Source organism: Sparassis crispa (genome assembly GCF_003851025.1).
Source record: "Sparassis crispa DNA, contig_000007F, whole genome shotgun sequence".
NCBI lineage: Eukaryota > Fungi > Basidiomycota > Agaricomycetes > Polyporales > Sparassidaceae > Sparassis > Sparassis crispa.
In genome coordinates, this window is record NW_020939754.1 from 1,694,378 (window position 1) to 1,716,695 (window position 22,318).

Consider the following 22,318-nt stretch of genomic DNA (forward strand, 5'->3'; position numbering starts at 1 on the left):
AGCTTTCTTGTATTTGAGTGCCGTCTTAATAGATGTGCCCTTCCCCTCCTTGACGATGCGGCGCCCATGCGGTTGGGCCATCGCTTGACATAGTAGTCACAGTAGATGGAGCGGATTTTTGAAGGTGTGAGGGGTACGACAGGGTGAAAAGAGAAAGTCAGACGGCGCTGGAACGGGCAGGAGAGAACCTGCAGAGTGGTCGGGTATTGCCGGTGTGTGGGAATTTAGGGACATGAGGCTTGAGGAAGGCGTCAAACACCACACGCCTATTGATGAAATGTCGGCGGTTCCGTCAGACGGCTTCCGCATCTCTCTTCCCCACGACCACCGCCTACTACTCCTTTGACACTGGCGGCGACGACCAGACTGGTGGCGACAACAAACGCGACGAACGCTCTTTTTTTCTCCTTTTTCTATTCGACCTGGTCGCTCTATCGCAATGCCGCCCAAATCCTTGTCGGCGCTTTTCCTCGGGCTCGAGTTGGCGACCGACCAGCTGCGTGCATCGATTGTAGACGATAACCTGGAGCTCATAGGAGTTGAAGCTGTAGACTTTGATTCGGAGTTGCCGGAATATCAGTCAGTCCTCCTTGCCTTTTTTCTGTGGCGTTTGATAGTTCCATTACTTGGTGTATCATCCTGATTACTCATTGCGAGTGCACAGAACTCAGGGCGGTATCTTCACCACGCCCGGAGATGCATACACGACGCCCGTGGAAATGTGGATAAAGGCGTTCGGTGAGTCCTACATTGTTCGCGGGAGCAAATGTTGTTGTCACTGGGAACTTACTCGATCTGGATATCGTGGGATTTTCCCTTCCTAATTTCGACAGACCTGCTCCTAGAAAAGCTCAGCAAGAGTTATGACCTTACCCGTGTCAAGGCTATCGGCGGCGCAGCGCAGGTGAGTGTGCTCTCTTCTCATCTACACAGAGGGTCCAACAAGCGCTAGCACGCACTCGTTTGGTGGAAAGCCGGACAGATTCCGCAGTTGCCGAACCTCGACCCACGGCTCCCGGCGCACGTTCAGATACCTCCTACTGCTCTGTCCCTCCCGAATTCTCCTGTAGCGCAGGACACTTCGGCGCACACGCACGCGTTGGCGTTGGAGGCCGCGCTTGGCGGCCCGGACATTATGGCGGCGCGCGTCGGGACATGCGCGCACGCGTCCCTGCTCGCGGCGCAACTGCTTCGGGTACGGGAGGCATGGCCGGAAGTGTGGGCACGCACGGGCCGTGTGCAGGTGGCGAGCTCGTTTCTCGCTAGTCTGGTGTGCGGAGGGTTGGTCGGCATGGGCGAAGGGGAGGCTTGCGCGACGGGTATGTTTGTACATGGTGGCGCCGCGGCGGGGACTCAGAGTCATTGGGACGAGGGCGTGATGGAGATCATTGGCGGCAATAAAGAGGAGGGCAGGCGGATTTGGGCGTGGTTGGGCGACGTTGACGTATCAGGAGGGCGACGACGGATTGGGAACGTCTCGCGATATTTAGTGGACCGATACGGCTTTGACCCCGGTGCGTGTTGGCCACAGTGTATGAGACGTTTCTCATCGTCTCGTCCGCTGCAGAGGCTATCGTCACGCCTTTCACGTCGGACTACCTCTCGACTTATCTTTCTCTGTGTCCGTCGCCGTCCGATGCTGTGCTGTCTTTTGGACCTATGGACGTGATGCTTGCTCCCGCTGCACAATACCTTCCTACACGGCTATACAGCCTTTTCCCACATCCCGCACAAGATGCCAGCGAGAGAAGACGCTATGTTGTAATGCTCACGAGCAGGTATGTGTCTTGCAGTGCGCATTCGACCGCGACGCAGAAAAAAAGTCTGTACTGAAAAAAACCGGCTAGAAATGCCGATGTTCCACGCGCACTCGTGCGCGACATGTACACAAAAAGCTGGAGCGCATTCGATCGGCTATGTGCGATCGTTCCTCCCGGAGGGTCGATCGGGTAAGTCAGAACTTCGATCTTATATCTCAACGTGGACTGATCTCCTGCATAGGCTCGACGATAAGCTGTTCAGCTTCTGGCTTCTGCAGGGTGACAGCTTCCCGTTCTCACACGTCAAAGGCATCTTCAGGTTCGAGACAGGCGTTAAGGTCAGCGAGTTCCGCGATCTGCGTGCGAATCCGCGATGTCTCCTTGAGAGCCAGGTCCTCTCCTTCCGTGTGCGCTGGTCGAGGATAGTCTCCACAGGCGTCCTCGGTCCCAATGCGGGCCGCAGTCGTGGCTCGAGCACTACCCCCAGCCCCATTGCAGGCCAAACAAAACGCGCTCAGAACACCAGCAATTCCAATAATATGGGCCTCGCCTTTGACCCATATGACTATTCCCCACTTCCCTCCCGCATAATCGCGACCGGCGCAGCCGCTAATTTCCCATCAATCGCGAACCTCGTTGGCGACGTCTTTAACACGCCCGTGCTTGTCCCTACAACACAAATTGACGCGGCCCAGGTCGTCCCGCACAGAAATGCACCTCCTGCCGGCTTTCCTGCGCGAGCGTCTCTCGGTGGCGCGTACGTAGCGCGCTGGGTGTGGGGAAAGGAGAAGGGCACACCTGCCGGTACAGGGCGTGGAGGTTTTGAGGAGGAGGTGCGGCGGCTCCTTGCCAAACGGTGGGCTGCCACCGGCGGTGCACCCCTGCGGACAACAATCAACTCCACCGGATCGAGCAGCAAGGCGGGGAGCACCGCAGGGAGCGGCACGAGCACGCCATACGCGCACAGCACGCGCTCTGCGCTGGGCGCGACGATCCTCGTCGAGGAGGAAGAGGACGAGATCGAGGAAATGGAGAAGATGGGCAGCGGCGGCCTCGGCGCGTTCGGGCTTGGTTCCGGCTTCGGCGAGGGCGAGCTTACCAGCAGGATGCGAACGGTCACGAGTTCGACGGCGGGCACCGCGATGAGCGGGAGCACGCTGGGCGACGCGCCGTCGACCGCGTTTACCACTCCTGACCTCAGTGGCCTCAGTGGCCCCGCGCCCAGCGCGACGCCCGAGGTAGCTACTCCCACTGCACCCACGGCGCTCGTGCCTGTCTTTGCGATGCCCACCTCTGAGGCAGAGCTGCAGCTCGGGCTAGCGAAGGTCGCGGAGCCGGACGTAGACGCGTTCATGTCGTACGCGGCGATCGTGCCCGAGTACTGCCGACTCGAAGGAATGCTCATAAAAGCGATCGTCTGAGCGGTGCGATGGTTGCGTCGTGCGGACGCACTTGCCCTAGCTCTGTCATGCTTTCGACACACTGCCCATGTTCCATGTCCGTGTCCACGCCCTCGCCGCTTGTGAAATCCTTGATATCTGTAGTGCATTCGTCTGGAGGACTCATCCAAAAGTTACGCAGCTCACGCCCACGCCCACGCCCCCGTTGTTTTTCGTTACTTATACCAAGTGTTGGATCTCAGGTTGTGACTCTTCGTGGTACCCGAGCATTTTTGGTAGTATAGATAGCATCCAGTTTACTTATACCCTGTATCCACGGGACTGGGGAATGCGCACGCGCTCCTTATAATCTGTCTGCGAACCAATGTTTGAGTGTGCAGTCGTACTTACTTTCCTGGCTCGAGGAACAGTTGTCAATGCCAAAAAAAAACTATTGGGTCGGGAAACCATCCGCCGCACTGGTAGATGGCTTGCAGACCAGCTCGCGAAGAAATTTCAGATGGTTGGACGGACCACAGGCACACGTGACGAACTGTTTCCGCGAACTGCTACGAACGTTGGAATTTACTGTCAGTGACTCCGACTCACTGAGAACGGTTCTCTGGGCGACGTTTGGACTAGGAGGTCCTAGGAGGAACAAATCTAAAAGTAATTTAGAAGTCTCCAGGTCGGTGATCGAGCGTCTCGAGCTATCTCGACCATTCACAGCGAGTCAGCATGGACTCCACAGAGCATATACTTGAGGATATGTCCCTCACGCAATTGGCGGAGACCTTGCTTGCCAAGGTTCAGAGACAAGCTAGATTTTTGAGGTTCGTTTGCTTCTGATCTTCACAAACGGCTCACTTCATGTTGAATTTCCAGCATAAGCTCAGTGAGTAATCCAGAAACCACCCATCTTTGCGAAACTCAATAGGGAAACCTCTGCAGATAACACAATTGATCACAACCGTTGAATCTTCCACGGAAATCCTTCGCAATTCAATGTCTCTGATCAACAGGCTTCCTCCCGATGTTCTCAGTATCGTCTTCCATCTCGTTCCAGACACTCCTGGGGTATTGGAACATGAGGTCTGGCAAGGCTGGAATGATCCTGCGTGGTCTCCTCGCTATGTGAAACCTGGGCCATACGTCAAGTTGACCCATGTATGCCGCCTTTGGCGTGATCTTGCACTCAGTCTGCCTACCATTTGGGCCAACATCGTTGATTCCCCTTCCGTTAATGTACCCGTTGATGTTCTGGTACGACGGTCCCGAACAGCACCCTTGAACGTCTATTTGAAGGACTTCCCTGGAGAGCAAGTTAGGAAGCTCTTGTCTTCCCCACACAACAATCGCATCCGGACCATCTGGTGGGAGGCGGAGTTCGACGAGTCTACCGAAGAACTCGTTGCTAGTTTGTCTGCTCCCAGTGTTGAATCTGTCACGCTTATATGCCCTCGAGCAGTCGATCAATTTATGTCTTTTGAATCTATTCCGCTGTTGAACGGGCATATGCCTTGCATCAAGCAGTTGTGCCTGTCCAGCACGTGGTGGTTATCGACGAACAGCATGTCATCCCTCACACAGCTTCATATTGCCGTTTTTATGTGCACTGGGTTTTATTCTGAGGTCCTGTCTGTGCTTGACAAAACACCCAACCTCGTGGACCTGATATTGACCAACGTCTTGAGCATGTCCTACAGTGAACCTCCAATGATCTCACTCCCGAAGTTATGCAGGATCACGCTCAGCAGCAATGATGAATACCTAGACAACTTGCCCAACATACTATCATGTCTCTCCGTTGCAGATACCACGGCACTACGGACAAATATATTCTCCTTCTTCGAGCCCGGAGCCTTCGACCTCCCTGCAGTGCAGACTATCACAAAGGTCTGCATCAAACGATTTCAATACTCCTATGAGCTTATGGCCACAGGAGAGCTCTCCGGAACATGTATTGATACAGATTATCGCGACTTCGATGAACTGGCGAAGTATATGATTCGGGCGCTACCATTGGCTAGGGTTCGGGAGTTGTGGGTCATAGAAAGGTTTGAGACAGCACCGTCAGATGAAGGCCAAAAAGGCGAATATGACGAAGAAAGTGAAGAATATACTGAATACCACGAATGTGACAAAACAAATGTTGCCTCACTGCTGCCTCAGATGCCGATGCTAGAGGAGCTGGTGGTATTGGGGGAAAGGCTTCCGGCCATTATCAATGCGCTCCTGGAACCCAACGAGCCCTCGCAGACACCGCTCTCGCGCAGCGGTCTGACGGTGCGCATCATCATGCAGGACTCCAATGTGGATATCGCAGCCATCACAAGCCTTGTCGTGCGGCTGAAGGAGGTTGGCGTCAAATGTGTTGTCATTGGCTACCACCGTTTCTATACTGGCCCGCAGTTTGACAGTGCGTACCTGGCAAATGAGTTCCAGTCGGTGGAGTTCGCATATCACGAAACGTTTCCGCGCATGGATCTACCTCCCGTGTGTACGACCAGCACACATCTCCACTGGCCTTCGTGGTTGGAGTCATGGTCCGACCTCGATGCACCATCGCCCTAGGTCTAGTCTGTGTATATGGGTGAGAGAAGGTTTAGAGACATTCCCTGAGCATAGACATTGATAGTAGAGTTCGACGTAAGTTTTATTGCAAGCTTACCACATTAGCGGGAGGCTTACTTTTACTCTAAAGGTCCTACATCATGTGCCGTTGGGTTTTCTTACAATCCATTTCCACCTCGGGCCTCACCAAATAGAGTCTTTGATATATTGGAATCACTTTAGCGTTGGTTTTTGCGATGGTTGTGATGGTTGGACTTCCAAACCTGGCTACATCGAGCTTTCGGCGTGACAAAAAAAGGCTGGCAGGACAACACATAACATATATCATCCACCGAAGAGGTGTTTGGGTAGACATCGATATCAATCAATCCAACAGAGAAGCCTGAGACGTACAACACGGGAGTCCGACAGAGGCCCATGTATCTGCCTCTCGACATATTTTTTCGTGCATTTTTTTCCCCGTTGCATGCGTAGTCAACTAGTCACCGCTGGAATCCGCTAATTCCGGGTCGTCCACATGCCACTCCAGATCGAAACTATAGACTCGGACACGTACCGTCGGTAGTGATCTGACATCTGTGGTGGCTATGCTCCAGCTTAAAGTCTCTCTTCGGACACCTTGGCGATTAACCAACTCTCCCTCCGGCCTCTGGTAAGATCATATCGTTGTTTTGAATAGTGCTGAGTCTTTTGCGCAGTACCGGCCATGCGGCAATTCCGCATGGTTGACCAAAGGCCCGTTTTGAAGCGCGCACCGCGTCTCAAGAGTTTTCATGACATCTCGCGCTTCATAAACGGTGCGATTGACCTTCGGGCTCTCCGCTCAAATGACAAAACGCGGCGACTTGACCATCCGCCGTGCTCCCTTGGAAAATACCAACGTAAGACACGGTGTGGCATCCGTATCTAAAAGATACGCACCTGCGCGAGTTACGGCAACAATAATCAGTGAAATTCAACAAAGAGGCGATCTGGCTCTGCCGCAAGAGACGATTGAAACCCGGGAGGGCATCGTGGACATAGCCTATCTCTCGCATCCGGGAGCTTCGGGCCCGAGCCACAAGCACTGTGGAAAAAAATCCAGGGGAAATTGGCTGCAAGGAATTGGGAGAAACCGGAGGTCGCGACGATGGAATATCAGGTTCGTGATCACAATCACAATTTTCAATCGCGAGGTGCGTCCGTGAAGTAGAAACTTCGCTCGAACTACGCTGGTCACGTGCTGATAGTTCACATCAAAACAACTCCGAGGCAACATCTGGCTAGGAAGTTTGGACGAACCTTCATCTTGCCTTCATCTGTTGCTCATGTTTGCATGGTCCTCCATATCGTCAACGATCCTAAGTCCATGTCCGACCCAGACAGATTTTTCGCTTGCATTGGCGCCCTCTGAAGACGAAACGATCGAGCCACTGCGGCGGAGCTATCGAGGTGAATTGCAGAATGCCTATCTATGAGTCCCCTGCAGGCGTTTCGGACTGGCGTAAGCGGAACTCTGTGCACCTGTCAGCGCTGGACGAGAGATGAGATATGCCAACGTGACACAATACACTTCTTTTCTGCAGAGATGCTAACTGTGGCGCGTCCTAGTATGTATCTTCTTGTTGTTATTGCTGTCTCGAAGCTGATAAACCGACGGACAGCCTGAGAATTGTAGACGACAGGGAAGTCGTTTGGACTGAAGTCGGGGACGATACGCAAGCGAGGTCCAGCGGGACCAGCGGGATCCTCCTACCCCTCACATTCGAAGCGACGCCTCTCCGTCCCCGCTTCGAGTTCCTGCTTGCGTTGACTGAAGCAACTGAATTCGGCCTTAGCATGCAAAGGTCAAGAGTCTAATCAGTTCGCTTAGATAGATGCTCGCTTAGATCTCGCTTATCTCCCACGCATGTGAATGATCGCTAGTCACTTGATCATCCAATTCCTTATCTCAATTCGTTTCGCAGGTACGACCGAGTCTGGGCGGCTGCTTCGCGCATTTAAGCTGCAGCTTTTGCAGCGTTCAAAGTAAGTCGCGAGACGCCTGTTTGCTCCCTGCACACCAACCATACTGAAGCCCACCTTCTTGAAGTCATTTCGTGGATATTTCTGCCATGGCCTCCACAAATCTTGCTCCTAGCACCGCGACGACCGTCCAGGACACGATCTCTGCGAAACCGTCAACTTTTCAGCATCCGCTCGATCCTTTGACGCCTGATGAGGTACGAATGGTCGCTACTTTTCTGCACTTACCATATCGCTGATCAGCACCGGGAAACACAGATCATCGCTGTTTCTCTTAGTGTTCGCCGTTACGCCGCCGCGAAGACGCAGGTTAAGGCTTTGAGGTTCATCACAAATACTCTCGTGCCACCGCCGAAGAAGGTGGTGCTTGCGTATCTCGGGATTCCTCTAAATCCGGGAGAGAAGCCACAACCTCTCAGCGAGATTGTGCGGAAGGCGGAAGTCGACGTGAGCATCGATACCTTCTGCATCTCGATCGTACATTGATGCAACTGAACAACAGTTCATTGACGCTGTCACGGGGTACGTGTTGAATTCTGTTGATATCTCGTAATGCAGGAAGTGCTCAGTGCTCTCATAGCGATGCGTACAACTCTCTCATTGTGCTGAAGGACGCAGAGTGGGAAGTAGAGTCAATAGAAAAGCTTCCCGAAGGAGTGCAACCGCAGATCTCCGTGGAAGAGCTGCTGCTGTGCGAGAATATCATACGCGAGGATGCGCGCGTGCAGAAGCTCGCCGCCGATGTCGGTTCGTGTCCTTATCCGTGTGATCGGCGTCGCGCTCATACGTCGCGACGCGTGCAGGTATCAAGCCTGAGCAGCTGTTCGCGGATGGCTGGGCGATCGGCTACGACGACCGATTCCCCAAGAACCAGCGCATCCAGCAGGCGCTGTTGTTCGCCCGATCGTCCCAGCATGATAACCTGTATGCCCACCCCATAGTGAGTCATTTTAACCTCGCGCACATGTCCAGCTTGAATTTGCATTGGCTAACGTTCGATGCAGGACTTTATACCAGTGATAGACTCGATCTCAAAAAAAGTTATCCACATCGATTTCCCGCCGCGCTACCTTCCCAAGGCATCCCCGAACTCGATCTTCAAGAAGCATGGCATGGATGTCGAGCTCTCCTGTGCAGGCACTGCCCCTCCCCCGCTCACCGAGGATGCCGAGGCTGCCGCGGGCCGTGAGCGGATACCTCCCCCCAGTGCGCCGTGCAATTTCTTGCCCGACCTCATTGCGGAAGAGCCTGGCAAGGAGTTCAAGGTCCGCGACGATGTCAAGCCGCTCCACGTTGTGCAGCCCGAGGGTGTCAGCTTCAAGATGGACGGACACGTGCTGGAGTGGCAAAAGTGGAAGATGCACATTGGTAAGGACGACGTTTCACATTTTGTGTCTGCGTGCGCGACTGACCGATCCCTGCAGCCTTCCATCATCGCGAGGGCATCGCGTTGTCGACGATCACTTACAATGACGATGGGGAGGTGCGCCCTGTATTCTACCGGCTCTCACTTGCCGAGATGGTCGTGCCCTATGGTGCGCCTGACCACCCACACCCGCGGAAACATGCCTTCGATACGTAAGCGACCGCGTTATACTCCCTTGGAGCTGCCCCTGACTATTTTTTTCCAGCGGTGAATATGGTATGGGAACTATGGCCAACGAGCTCGCGCTTGGCTGCGATTGCCTCGGGCAGATCCACTATCTCGTACGTCCATACATTTCGTCAGGACAGAAGTAATGCCTTATGTGACACGCATAGCCTGGAACGTACGTCGCTCATGATGGTACGGCGGTCATCGTCAAGAACGTCATCTGCATTCATGAGGAGGACGCTGGACTGCTGTGGAAGCATACGGACTTCCGTGTCGGCGGTCGCTCGCATGCCGTCCGCAGCCGCAGACTGGTGGTCAGCATGATCTGCACGCTCGCCAATTATGGTGAGCACTCTGGTCCTCCTTATGCGCAGCCGTACATTGACCTGCGCACCAGAGTACATCTTCAACTACCTCTTCTACCAAGACGGCAACATCGAGCTCGAGGTGCGCCTGACAGGTATCCTGCAAGTCTATGTCACGCCAGACGACGAGCCGACCGCGTTCGGTGTGAAGCTCGCTAAGGGGATCAATGCGCACTTCCACCAGCACCTGTTCTCTGTTCGGGTGGACCCCATGGTCGACGGACTGCACAACACCGTGGTCGAGACGGACATCGTCCCGCTTCCGGACGCACCAACCGGCTCCGTGGCTAACCACGCGGGCAATGCGTTCATCACCCAGAGCAGCCCCGTCAAGGTGCAAAGCGAGGGCGGGCGCGAGATCGGGTTTGCCACGGATCGCCGCTGGGCGATCACGAACCCAAAGCGCGTGCACCCCGCGTCGGGTAAGAACGTGGCGTACACTGTCACCGGGCTCCGTGGCGCGACGGCTCCGATGATGGCGCGCGAGGACAGCTGGGTCGCGAAGCGTTCGATTTTCCCCAAGCGCCCGCTGTGGGTTGTAAAGGACAAGGAGGATGCGAGGGGATCGACGCGGATGTGGCCGTCGGGTAAGTATATGCCGCAGACCAGAGATGAGCCAGAGAACTCGTTGGCGAAGTGGGTGCAGGGCGAGGAAAGCCTTGTCGAAGAGGACCTCGTGCTGTTCCTCACCGTGGGTGCGTTCTTCTCTGCTCATGGTCGTGTGCGTGCGCCGCTTACTCTGACCCTGCGATTGCGCCAGGTATCACGCACATCCCGAGACCAGAGGATTGGCCCGTCATGCCCGTTGAGCACATCCGTTTACTCTTCAGGCCGACAAATTTCTTCACGGTGAATCCCGGTTTGGATGTACCCGGGGCAAATGACAAGCGCAGTGTGGCGGCGTTCTCCTCCGAAGGAAACGGTCAGAATGGTCATGCCTGCCATTGCTGATCGTGTTCGGGAGTATTGATCACCTGGAGCACTTAGCACTAGATGGCACGCGATGTGAAGCACTAAACCAAATGTAAGATCGTAGAGCACACGCATTGTACTCGCGCATGTACGTCTGTATCTCCAATAGAAGATTCAGATAGACGTTGGATAGAGTAGGACGTCTCGGACGATCTGATGGTGCGCGGACATTCATTCACATCTCGGAACCTTGAGATTCAGCATCGGTACTCGCAATTTCATGGGAAAACGCACGCGCGCCCGTCGTAGAGCGTGGATGTGGAGCGGACATTCTTTACTCACGACCACTCGACGAGGATTTTCGCGAGTCCCGACGGGCTGGTCGTTCCCCATCCAGATTGCTCTCCACGTAAAGTTGACAACTCCGAGTCGAGCGGTGTTTTTTATAAGTACAAACTCCTGACGCAGGATTGGACAGTGCGCGAACTGAGCTGAACTCGCAGTTTCTCCAGTCGCCGACGCTACAGCCGCGTCGCTACTCGCGACCAGACCTATACCAGAGGCCTCAGGTCTTGATCCTTCCGGAAGCTCGGAGGCACAAAAACACCTCTCAACGCCAAGAAGTGAAACTTGTGGTATCCTGTATCGTCGACTCCGCGAAGCTGACAGAAGCGAGAGTATGGCACACATAACCAAAGCTAGTAGCACTGTTGTAACGTCCACAACGCAGGATGAAGCCCACAGCTACTGTCGGCCGGAGCCGTGGCCTATGCAGCTGATCTCGAGGGACGGACGGGCCAAATGCGTCGGTCAGCGCGCGTCTTAGATCTGCTGGGGGCTTAGAGCGGTGCCGGAGAACCTCGACGACGGAGGAAGAACAGTCAGGAAAACGAAGAACAGGTGAGCGACGAGAATAGCATCACGCCATCAGCCACCAGCGATGCAAATCGAATATTGCCACCGCCCGCATTCACATTCGTGCCGTGCATTCAGCGAAGAAGCTCCGGGTGTAGTAGAACAGCTGACGGCGTTCTGACACGACTGGCTGACTGTTTGCAACGATAACACGAGAATGTGCTGTATGCCTCTGCTCGAGCTGGACTAGGCCATGAAATCCACCTAAACGGACAATTATGACTGTCGCAAACAATCATGATATCACGGTCGTGCAAGAAGCTCGATGGCCATCGACGCATGGAAGGCCCCAGTAAAATGAGAATTGAACTCACTGTGAATGTCCGTAGATGCAATGGTGACGACATTGAAACTCTAGGCTGGAGAAGGTTAACGCTTATGACTGATAACTCAGCAAGCACGATGGTACGATGATTGGACAATGAAGATGTGTCTGTGCGACATACACGAGCGAGTTGCCGGAGCTATGCCGCGGCTTCCCCGGATCGGTCACGAGAGTGTCCAGAGAGACTCGTCGGCGGAACCACCGGCCACCAAGACCAAGGCAAATGGCGAGGTCGGCAGATAGCTGCGGACTGGGAGAGACGTGCGAACCCACGAAGAGGCACATTAACACAGGCTGATTGCCGAATGGACCAGAGGGAAGCGTTTGAGGTCGAGCAGTGCACATCTCATGAATATGGAACTTCACATCGTCGTTCGCTAACCCAAGGTAATAGCCAAACAAAGAAGTATGATGTCTGCCTGCACCCAGTATTCCGTTCTAGGCAGCCCAATAGCTCTGGCGCGGCCTGCCTGGAGACTTCGAGCAGAGCGAGGAGGTAACTCGAGACACGGAAATAGCCTGAAGGGTTGTCAGATATATCAAGGGAGAGCAGATGCCAAGCATGATAAAACAACCACTCTTTACGGCACAAGCTGAACTCACTTGAGAAAATCCCACAGCGACTGATGGCGTAGGGAACACGTCTGTGCAGGTATGTGTGTATAAACGGAATGTCTGGACAGAAACAGTGGAAACACAAACCTTCTCCTCGTGCAATCGTGTGCTACGATATAGCTGATAAGCCTCGCCGCAAACCTGCGTACGCCACCCGGTAGATGATTCTTCCTCAGAAAGTAAGTTCCCCTGAGGGTGTTTTATCATCAGCCTGCAACGACCACACGTTCCTCTTCCCATCTGGACTGGCATCTTCCGTTATGGAAACAGACTCGCTCGTTTCCTCTTGGGAGACGGATGATCCACCAGCCCGGAGCGTTGGCCGCACACCCAGAGTGGCGCAGAGCGCTTTGTAACGAGACCGGATCTGGCGGAAGAGCTTCGGAATGTCCAGGTCAGAAGCCTCTCCTGCGGAAGGGTTCACTCGCGGGAACTGGGCGATCAGCTCGAGCAGGTGTCGGATATGGTGGGCTGTCCGGCTGCACATCGATGGCGAACAGGCCTGGTCAGGACGCAGCCCATGCGTGAAGAAGTAGAGCTTACTCGTCGCGCGCACCTCGATGTTGGTAAAGGGCCTGCCACATCGTCGCGAAACCCTCGTAAAATCCGAGTTCCTCCCACATCTCGAAACCTTTCTCCCTTCCCAGAGCTCTTCCTTCGATCGAACCGTGGATACGGCCATGGGCAAAGCCGTCCGTGAACCCATGTTCATAAAAGCTTGGGAAATGATATATGAACGCGAGACCCTCGCACGCCCAGGGAGAGGAAACCCAAACCTACGTTTGCTCGACGTTCACGAGAGCCTCCAAATCAAAGTCCATAGCGACCGCCGGCAGTTACTTACGCGGGTAGCTAGTGTATAACGTCCGAGACTGTCCTTGTTCAGGTCAGAACTTAGTCCAAGCGTGGACTGATCTTGAAGAGGTTGCGGTTTCTAGAAAGTGGTTTCTACAAAAAGATGGGACTGTAGGTTTGTGGAAAATGGCCCGCGGAGTCCGAACCTCAAAATGGAGTTTCAAACTTTCTCAGCGGCAAACGTCTGCAAACCATTGAGTTTACGTTCCAGCCAAAGTCCCGAAGACCTCTCCATACTCATGCATCATGTCCTAGATATGCTTTCATGGAATCCGAATCCGCCTGCGCGTTCCACGCCTTCGCCACCCGCCGCCGAAGCGCCAGAACGTGCCAACCGTTGAATTGACCGATCGAGACCTATCAATTATCGGACACGGATCAGTGCCACGCCACCGTGATGGTGCGCTGCGAAGTACAAGTAATCCGACAGCTATGTCTGTGTATAGTCAACGAGCGAGGGTATCCTATGTATACAATGCAGCAGAAGACGCGAAGCAGCGAACGAAGTAATATCGGTGCCAGCCCGGTAACGTCACACCTGAGAAAGAGACGCGTCAGGGAACACTCGAGCAATCGGAAAAGGAGCACCAACCAAACTCAATTCCAGAGTCCAGACTCTCCGTGACCAAAGTTTGATGTTCTTTTCAGGTTCCCCGGGACTTGCCAGATTCACCTCAATGCCGTCCCACCAGCACTTCCGCTGTGAACAAAGAATTAAGCGGCAGGCATGGACGAATCGAATCAACGATACGCACCGCCGGTTTCCTCCAGAACAAAAGTAGCTTCTGTGCTGTCGCCATCTGATTGTAGTCAATGGTGACTTGCCTCTCACCGGTGGGACCAGGAGGGTGGTGCTCTATCCCGGTCTTCAGCAGCACAAGCGCTATTGACGAGATGCAACATCGTGACGGTTCCATGGCACGATATCCCCACTCATCCTGCCGATCAAACCCACTGGACCAAGGATGAATCAGAGTCGACATGCGTTGACAAAATTACAGAACGCACCTCATGCACAACATATCAATCAAGTGTTGCTCCGCGATGTTGTTTTCCTTATTCACATTCCGTTGTAGTGCGGTAAAAATGTTGCGTTTGTGAAGGAGGAATTCGCCGCATTTCTTTTTCACATCGAGGAGCGCGTCATTGGCGATGCCGTTCGTATTTGTCAATGCTTTACCGTCCTTTGGCGGAATAGAAAAGTATTCCAGCTCCTCCCGCAAGACGATGATGGCCTGTTTGGTGAGGAGCGGGTTCTGCGATGGTGACGGCCCGAAATCGGACGTTGGGGAGCTTCCACCCTCGAGCAGCTGCTGTTGCGCTGCAAACAAGCCGGGTATAGTAGCGGTGCCATAAAATGCGTCCGAGGCATTGCGGAAGAACGTCAGCACGTAGGCGAAACATTCAGGGTCAAACTGGCTGCCAGGTATAAGCTGAGTATCGCACCATGTGTAGGTGATACATGTACGCACATCGACTCCGTACAGCTCCTCGTAGTCGTCATTGTCTCCACCATCTGATAAAGCTGCGCTCTGCCGGCTTAGAACAAGGCCATTTGGAAAGAGACAGAGGAGGACGGATTCCGGAAGATTCATTATAGTCTCTCGGTCAACGGAGAACCGCCTTCCGCGCAAATCAAGGAGCAACCTCGTTAAAAGGTGGGGCTGCAGGTTCGTCTGCACGGGTGTCTGCGACACCTGCGTGATTGGTGAGTTGGAGAGGGTCGCCATGGGTAGCAGCAAACGTCAGCTGGACAGAGGACCGAGGTGAGGAAGGGCAGACGACACACTGGACGCTCACCTCGGAGAATCCTCAGGAATAGCCCAAGAAGGGATAGTTCGGCTGACGTAATTTGGATACTTAGACTGGGAGAAACCTACTTTTCCGCGCTCCGCCTCTCTGGGTTTGAATCCAACAACATGATGTGCCGGACAGTCGACATGGGCTACAACATTATTGAGGTCTTCTCAGTCTGATCCCCAATGATGCAGCCTAATGCAGCACGGAACGCGTGGAGTTTATCTCTGGCCAACAGCATTCGACACCGTCGTTCCCCACTGGTCATCACTTCCCAGTCACGAACGATGAGCGTTATTCTGCGCCCACGGGCCAGGCCGCTGGGAAATAACAACAGAGAAGCTTAAGGATAGCTCTTCCAGCTTCTGCCAGTTGAGCTAGTTTCCCCCATAAGCAGGAGCATTAGACTAGTGCTGGACACCACGTAATGCTCGCCAGACGTGATCAAAATGACTGTGGGCCGATATCAGGCCGGGGAAGCGTTTCATTTTACAAAGAGGATGATCAAGCTGATTGCGAACCAACGTTCATCGAGGGGAGTGACTGCGCGGAAGCATTTGGCAACTGAGGACCGTTGGAATATTGTCTAGTCGTGTAAATGTATCTCCACGGCAGCTGCCATCAAGCTTTAACCGTTTTATTCGGTGCATTACAGCCCCTTCCTCGGGGGCGGCGGCCCATATCGTGAAGCATGGCTAGATATATTCGAAAGTCCGACCGCTGGACCCCTGGAATGGTATGAGCCTTTATGTACCTTATCACCTTTCTCACTTCTGACCCGCGCGACTCACTGCCCCGCTCCGCGCTCAGGACGTCGTTGAGCTCTCCGCCTGTCCTGCTCTGCGTCAGGATAGTCCATCTGCACTCGTCATGGCGGAGCAGCCGTCCGCGTCCTTCGCCAGGCCAAATATGCCTGGCGATCCGGTTTCCGTAATGGTATTAGTCGAAGATTCACTTACCATGCTCGCGAAATGGGACGCGATTCGTGACTTCTACCTGCCTACGCTCCTAGAGAGCTTGCGGATCGCAGACCTAACCGTTCCCGTGCGTTGTTCGCTTCATGCGCCGGTTATTCTGATCTCTCGCCGATACTGTGCAGATGCGCGTCTGGTGGTTTACGAATTCACCTGCGTTCGAAGTTCCACTCATGACAACTATCGGCGGGATGAGCCAGGTTGACCACATTCCAGATCTCCAGCTCGGCCACAATGCATGCGTCGGGATCTCAACCACCACTATCCGGCGTAGTATAGATGTTAGTCTCAACTTATTCCTCGTTGCAGCTACTCCCAATTTGTGTTTGCTCTGAGCATTCTTAAATCTAGCTGTTCGTTACTGCGGTCGACAAGCAACGATGTACCCGACACTGTATTCTCATCGCATCGTGCTTGCTGGGGAGTTCGCCTGCCAGTAACCACACCGGAATCGACTCGCCGCAAAGCATTGCAGTTACTCTGAGTCAGGTGGGGCTTATTTCTAATCCGCGTGATGTGCACCATGTTGACGTCACCTAGGAGGACATTCGCCTTCATTTAATGAACGACTCAGGGCCTAGGTCGGAACCTTTCTATGATTTCTTCAAAAGGACGGTGGGACTATTCCTTATCATATATGGATGTATTTTCAACGCCGACACCATATTCGTAGCTTTATTACGGGGAGTACCAAGAAGTTCCGGTTTGGTTTCACGTGGAGCAGACACTATCAATACATTTGTCTTGTGCGCCAGCAAACCCCGTAATCGAAGGTTCGTCCACTCCGTGAGTAGTCGCAGTGTTACTGAAACTTTCTGTCGCAGCTTTAGCTCCTGTTTTGAATGCTGTCCCTCAGGATTCTCCAGCCAGCCTCTCAAGCAGCCCCGAGCAATCCCTCTCATCGCCAACCTCTCTACCCTCCTCACCTATAAAGGACACACCCGCGGCAGCGCGCAAGTCGCAGTCTTCCACGACGACGTCTCGAAGTAAAAAGAGTCGAAAAGCTGAGGCAACCACCTACTCCGACAGCAGGGGCTTGGTCAGCTTCCTGCAACAAATGCACGGCCTCACGAAGAAAAGAACGTATGGCGCCAAGCCCGCGAAAAGGTCCTTGAGCGACCTACGGTCTAGCACGGCCACACGACCGATCCTACCCCGCCTCGACATCTCGACCACGCCGTCATATACCTTCCCTGTGCTCACTAATGCCACCGGCACTGATGCGCCCCACCCGGAGCCTGCACCCTCTCCAATACATACGCAATCGAGCTCGCTTGTCAACAGAGGGTCAGCGGACGATCGCCGTGCACGCCGTCGCGTGCCGTACCTCCCGACGCCACCTGCCATCGAGTCGTCCTCGTCAGACTCGTATCTCACGTCATCAAGCTCGTCTGCCGCGGCGTTGCGCAGCCTCGAAGCTATGTCGCCGCGCCTCACCGAATTCCATACCATGGACCAACTGCACGGTATGTCGAGCGAGCGGCCGCCAGACTGTCAGACACTCGAGCACGACGGGGACATAATGGCCTCTCCTACTCACTACCGCGTACAGCCGACCAGCGCGACGTGGTCCCAGAACCGATACCTTTCATACAGCACCCCCGCATCTCCCCTTACCGCTGCCCCTGCCTACCCAGGCTGGGGTGTTCCGTGCCAGCAGCCACAGCCGCAGCTGCAGTTGGACGCGTCAAACTCCAACGAGCACCCGCCGTCACTGCCGTTCGGTGGCCCTTCCATTTTGGGTCAGGATGCGAGCACTCCACCGTTGCCATCGCCGAGCCTGACGGCGCCGACAAGCACGTCCGATAACGCAGACGACCAGCCATTCGTGGTCACGCCCGAGTACGAGGCGTTTGTCCACGCCCGTTTCGAGGAGGTCAAGCGACACACTTCCCTGGCCGTCTCCACGAGCGTGCCCGCTCCCGCGCCTGGCTTGTACCCGTACAGCGCTGACTCTCGCATTCGACAGGCGCAGTACATTCCTCTGCCGCATCAGCCGGTGGCCTTTAATCAAGGCGGTTACCTCGGGCAACAGAATGAGGGCATGTTTCTGGGGACCGCGGCTGCGGCGGCGACAGACTTGAACTACGGGCAAAGCCAAGGGCCAGTCCGTCCGTGGTCTGAGTACGGCCCGTCGTCGGCCTGGTACCCGTCCTGATCCTCGAAGAAGTGCTCCGGTCTGTGCATCGCGCGGCCCAGAGGCGGGACAATGGTCTGTTTGCCTGCATACTCTTCTTCTCAATGTACTACTTTCGATGTTCTGCTATCTCTCACGTCGTACGGGCTCTGTTGCTGTGCTTAGCGGTACAATCTCGAGATTTTGCTGTCGATTTTCTTTGCTCTCGTCCGTCGGGGAATTTTGGTCGTGGTAGATGTAACATCATTGTTTCTGTGTAGCATAGCATTTTCTGTGCAAGTTTGTGCATTATGCCAATGGATCTTGGTCTCGTGGAAAGTGTTGTGTAGGCATCACTTTACTGCCCATGTTTTCAGTGTGTTGACATTGAGACTCTTCTGCTCTTGCAATGGTGCAATCACCGCACACTGTCAGTGACATAGCGGGGCACCTTCAGAAACTGCGAGAGACCTGAGAGTTTTGGCTCGCCACAGAAGAGCCAAGACGGGCCCGTACTGGCTCGGATCCTAAAGAAGTTCGCCGAGTGCTGCTGGTCATGAGGTCTGCGCTCGCGAAGCTCTTTGTTAACCCTAAATGAAAATTCTGCGAACACGGATTCGAGCGGCTCGGACGAGGAGGCTTTATGACAGGTAAATCATGAGACGCATGCCTAGCCCCCGGCCATGCGTGGGCCTGGGAGAACGCGAGTGTGGCACCGGAGAGTGACCACTGACGAGGGCGGTGCAGCGCCATACACACGATATTGGATTGCACCAGAAAATCGAATTCCGTCATCATGAAAAAATGTCAGGTGATCCTCCGATATGTATGGAATTACGGGGTTTCGTAAGTCGCACATCGCCAGTAAGAATTTGTAGAACCAGCCCTTGGGCGCGTTAGTGTCTAAGAATGTGTTTCGAGCGCCTGATGGTCATGATATACCAACCTTGGACCCGGAAGCTCAGAAAATCCGAACAGGCTCTGCTTCCATGATATCTCTGCCGCCGTATGGAAGACAAAATCTGGAGTGGACTCGCCAGTTGAGAAACGGAAAAAGAGTACCTGGTGGCACGGGAGCTAATTTTGCCACTTCGGGCAGTGCGCATCCCACATTTGGCAAACGTGTTCACGATGTTTTGCGGCGCGGTGTTCCAGCAAGGGTAAAAATCTCGGAATACAGGAACCAGCGAACAATATTCAAATGGTAGCCAAATAAACACATTTCGGACCCAAACAAAAACAAGGGAAGCGGAGTAATTAAGCACGTCTCCTGGAGACAGCAGAGGATATGATCAGTCGTCTACATCCTTCTGCTTCCCTTTCCCCCGCTTCTTCTTCGACTTCTTCGTCTTTTCACCATCCACAGGAAGATCGACGACCGTTTCTTTCCGTAGAGCGCCCGCCTCTATTGGTTTGCCGGGGAGTGTACCATCAGCAACGGCCAGGCGAATTTCCTTCGCCTTCTTCGGTTTCTTCGACTTTTTCCGCTCGGTGGCTGCGACTCCACTTCCCAGATTCTGCATCGTGTCGGTTTCCGAGTCTCTAGTCTCGTCATCACCTCCGTCTTTCCGCTTATCCTTCTTACCCTTCTTCTTCGGCAGCTCAGCTGTATTTTCCTGTCTTCCACCCTCAACGGCCCCTGCCTGCGGGTGATTATCTTGCTCAAGTGGCACCGTATTTATCTCCTCCGCCGGCACCTGCGTTTCGAAGCGGAGTCTTGACGCGCCAAGACCGCCCTTTGGACGGTCATCGTAATCATTCATCGCGCCTGCCGTGACAGGGGTGCCTAGCCCTGCCACAGACGTACCTGATGAGCTCAATGGGCGGCTCTTTGCCGCTAATTTCTCCCGGAAATAGTCCATGACACTCTTGCTGGATGTGGTTAGGTCCTGCAGCTTTAAGTCGACTGCAGGTGCATCCAGAGGTGTCGACGGTGTCGACGGCGTCAAAGATGCGGGTGGATAGGGCGTCGCAGGTGCGGACGGTGTCAGGAATGGCGTGGAGAAGGCAGTAGAGGAGCTCGAGATGCCAAGGATCTCGTTGATGGCGGCCGCGGATTTTGAGGCAAGCCCTTTCGCGGCTATATGGCGGGCGCGATGAGCTCGAATCCTGTATTAAACAGAAATAGAGATTCGTTAGTCTAGCACGAACGACGATATATTCGAACCGTAAAACGAAAAGATACGTCGTTGCGAACGATCGTGCAGGGGAAGATATGGCGGTGAGAACAGCAGTAGCAATATGCACGAGTGGATGGAAAGAAGAAAGAGAAACGTACGGGCGGGCCATTACTGCGACCTTAGATTTCTCGGTGATTATGACGGACGTCGAGGTCGATACGACCGAAGTCGAGGCTTCTTCCTCTTTCTTGGCGGACCCAGGGCTTTCGTCGACCTGAATGTCGCACTTCCGTTTCTTCTTGTCTTTCTCCTTCCTCTTGCCCTCCTTGTCCGATCTGTTCTCCGAAGACTTGGACTTTCTAAGTTTCTTCCGTTCCATCGCGCCGTCTCTCCCGGCAACCTCTTCATCCTCTGCCTGCTCCCGTTCTCTCTTCTTCCGTCTTTTCTTCTCTTTCTTCTCTGCCACTTCAATGTCCATGTCAACCTCCTCTTCGACCCGGATCACAGTCTCCTCGGACGAAGCAGGTCTGACGAACCCATCCACCTTCATCGCCTCCGCCTCCACCTCCCCCGCGTCCACCTCCTTCCCAGCGGCCTCGTTCAGCCTGCGCAACAGATTCTCGAAATCGCGTCCCTGCTTCCACGCCGTCCCGTCCTGGCTGTTACGATGGTCCGCGCCTATCCCGAGCATGTCGAGCTTCTGGTGGACGGATATATGTCGCGTGCGGCCCTCGCCGGACGCCCCGAGGCCCGACGAGGGGTCCCAGCCGAACTTCTGCAGGTACGAAGTGCCGAACTTGTTGGCATCTGGGGTGACGGTGGTACGTGAGTGCGAAAAAGGGAAAAAGGATTACGGACGTACCGTTCGCCCAGGAGAGATTCCGAGGGTCTGCGGGAATACGCTGTTTGTTCTTCCTGCCTGAGAGACCCATAGAAGTTCTACACTGGTAATGCGGTAACGTATGCCGAGGGTTTCAATCGTGCACACAGGTTACTGGTATGGCTTCGATGGCGAACGGCGGGTCAAATGACTTCTAAAGATAAATCAACACAATCCACCTCAGACAGAGGATCCACTCAACCAACTCAATAAACTCACCGACAACGCTTAAAGAAGTCTGTGGAGTGTCGAAGTTTTGTTCGATCACTGATCCTCACGGTGAAAGAAAATTGGAAATATGGGATACAACATTTCTGTTATATTCACAAATAATTCTGGTATGCCACCGAAATGGAACTTATTAAACAAATACGTTGTTTCCTCGTCATCTTTGCAAACACTGAAGCTAGCTGTAGTTGGGCATTCGAGCATCTCCATGCCTCGTGAGCGCGCTGGATCTCACTGGGTACAAGCTTGACTAATCTTCCCTTCGATAGCTCCATTTCTAGGCGGAGCGCCTGGTGGCAAGCGTCGAACGTCCGATTGAGAAACGACGGCGTCAATGTTCTGTTCAGACCGTAGACTTGCCAAGTCGGACACAATTCCACCGAGAAACCCCAAAAAATCGCGAAACCAGAGGAACACCTCTGAGTCTTATACAGGAACTGGTAGTTCTAATATACTGGGTCTGACACCTTGCCGGCCGAGCGACGCTCATTCCGCCTGTCCTGAAGGCCTGATCAGGACCGCCGGAACTTGGTACGGCTTTCCTGACGATTAGGCCAAGAGCAGGAGGTGTTATAAGTATAGGCATACAGGCTGATGATTGTCGAAAACCTCTCAAAGCCTTGCGCCTCCGGCAAAAAGAACTCTTTGCAGTACAGATACATCTCCAGGAAGAAGGTGTCTGCGCAATGTGGGCCTTCATATAGGATGCAGACGCGGTTGCAAGTTGCTATCTTGTCATTCTTCGCAGACAGGGTGGAAGGCCACGGACTGCGATATATGTTGCATAGAGGCCTGGGATTACTTCTCACTTGTCTTCTTACACGGTGAGCGCCTTCTCGCCCTGGGAGGAGGGGCACAAGCCATGGATGCAAAACGTTATGACACCTCTTGGAAGCCTGTGCGGA

At 54.1% G+C, this 22,318-nt stretch overlaps 7 protein-coding genes across 7 annotated transcripts; 4 read left to right on the top strand and 3 right to left on the bottom strand.

The window, feature by feature from the left end:
* Positions 1 to 439: 439 nt before the first annotated feature.
* On the top strand, positions 440 to 3,181 carry SCP_0805680 (hypothetical protein; the record flags this gene model as incomplete). Its single annotated transcript, XM_027761156.1, has 7 exons — positions 440 to 579; positions 665 to 738; positions 834 to 904; positions 953 to 1,514; positions 1,568 to 1,778; positions 1,848 to 1,949; positions 2,002 to 3,181. The coding sequence occupies 7 exons, from the start codon at positions 440 to 442 to the stop codon at positions 3,179 to 3,181; spliced, it is 2,340 nt and encodes a 779-aa protein (XP_027616957.1).
* Positions 3,182 to 4,144: 963 nt separating this feature from the next.
* On the top strand, positions 4,145 to 5,713 carry SCP_0805690 (hypothetical protein; the record flags this gene model as incomplete). Its single annotated transcript, XM_027761157.1, has 1 exon — positions 4,145 to 5,713. One exon carries the CDS (start codon positions 4,145 to 4,147, stop codon positions 5,711 to 5,713), a length of 1,569 nt encoding a protein of 522 aa, XP_027616958.1.
* Positions 5,714 to 7,806: 2,093 nt separating this feature from the next.
* Positions 7,807 to 10,627, top strand: SCP_0805700 (Copper amine oxidase 1; the record flags this gene model as incomplete). Its single annotated transcript, XM_027761158.1, has 11 exons — positions 7,807 to 7,914; positions 7,976 to 8,164; positions 8,220 to 8,239; positions 8,298 to 8,464; positions 8,521 to 8,657; positions 8,722 to 9,085; positions 9,142 to 9,295; positions 9,349 to 9,424; positions 9,479 to 9,656; positions 9,709 to 10,371; positions 10,437 to 10,627. 11 exons carry the CDS (start codon positions 7,807 to 7,809, stop codon positions 10,625 to 10,627), a joined length of 2,247 nt encoding a protein of 748 aa, XP_027616959.1.
* A 1,578-nt stretch (positions 10,628 to 12,205) lies between these two features.
* On the bottom strand, positions 12,206 to 13,264 carry SCP_0805710 (DUF1715-domain-containing protein; the record flags this gene model as incomplete). The annotated part of the gene is made up of 6 exons (XM_027761159.1): positions 12,206 to 12,347; positions 12,432 to 12,472; positions 12,531 to 12,654; positions 12,716 to 12,922; positions 12,987 to 13,160; positions 13,224 to 13,264. 6 exons carry the CDS (start codon positions 13,262 to 13,264, stop codon positions 12,206 to 12,208), a joined length of 729 nt encoding a protein of 242 aa, XP_027616960.1.
* A 566-nt stretch (positions 13,265 to 13,830) lies between these two features.
* On the bottom strand, positions 13,831 to 15,028 carry SCP_0805720 (WHI2-like protein; the record flags this gene model as incomplete). Its single annotated transcript, XM_027761160.1, has 5 exons — positions 13,831 to 13,836; positions 13,891 to 13,998; positions 14,054 to 14,252; positions 14,307 to 14,713; positions 14,771 to 15,028. 5 exons carry the CDS (start codon positions 15,026 to 15,028, stop codon positions 13,831 to 13,833), a joined length of 978 nt encoding a protein of 325 aa, XP_027616961.1.
* Positions 15,029 to 15,786: 758 nt separating this feature from the next.
* SCP_0805730 (hypothetical protein) lies at positions 15,787 to 18,227 on the top strand (the record flags this gene model as incomplete). The annotated part of the gene is made up of 7 exons (XM_027761161.1): positions 15,787 to 15,831; positions 15,906 to 16,139; positions 16,195 to 16,350; positions 16,421 to 16,558; positions 16,610 to 16,684; positions 16,743 to 16,842; positions 16,894 to 18,227. 7 exons carry the CDS (start codon positions 15,787 to 15,789, stop codon positions 18,225 to 18,227), a joined length of 2,082 nt encoding a protein of 693 aa, XP_027616962.1.
* Positions 18,228 to 19,477: 1,250 nt separating this feature from the next.
* On the bottom strand, positions 19,478 to 21,237 carry SCP_0805740 (hypothetical protein; the record flags this gene model as incomplete). Its single annotated transcript, XM_027761162.1, has 3 exons — positions 19,478 to 20,294; positions 20,353 to 21,112; positions 21,168 to 21,237. 3 exons carry the CDS (start codon positions 21,235 to 21,237, stop codon positions 19,478 to 19,480), a joined length of 1,647 nt encoding a protein of 548 aa, XP_027616963.1.
* Positions 21,238 to 22,318: the final 1,081 nt, after the last annotated feature.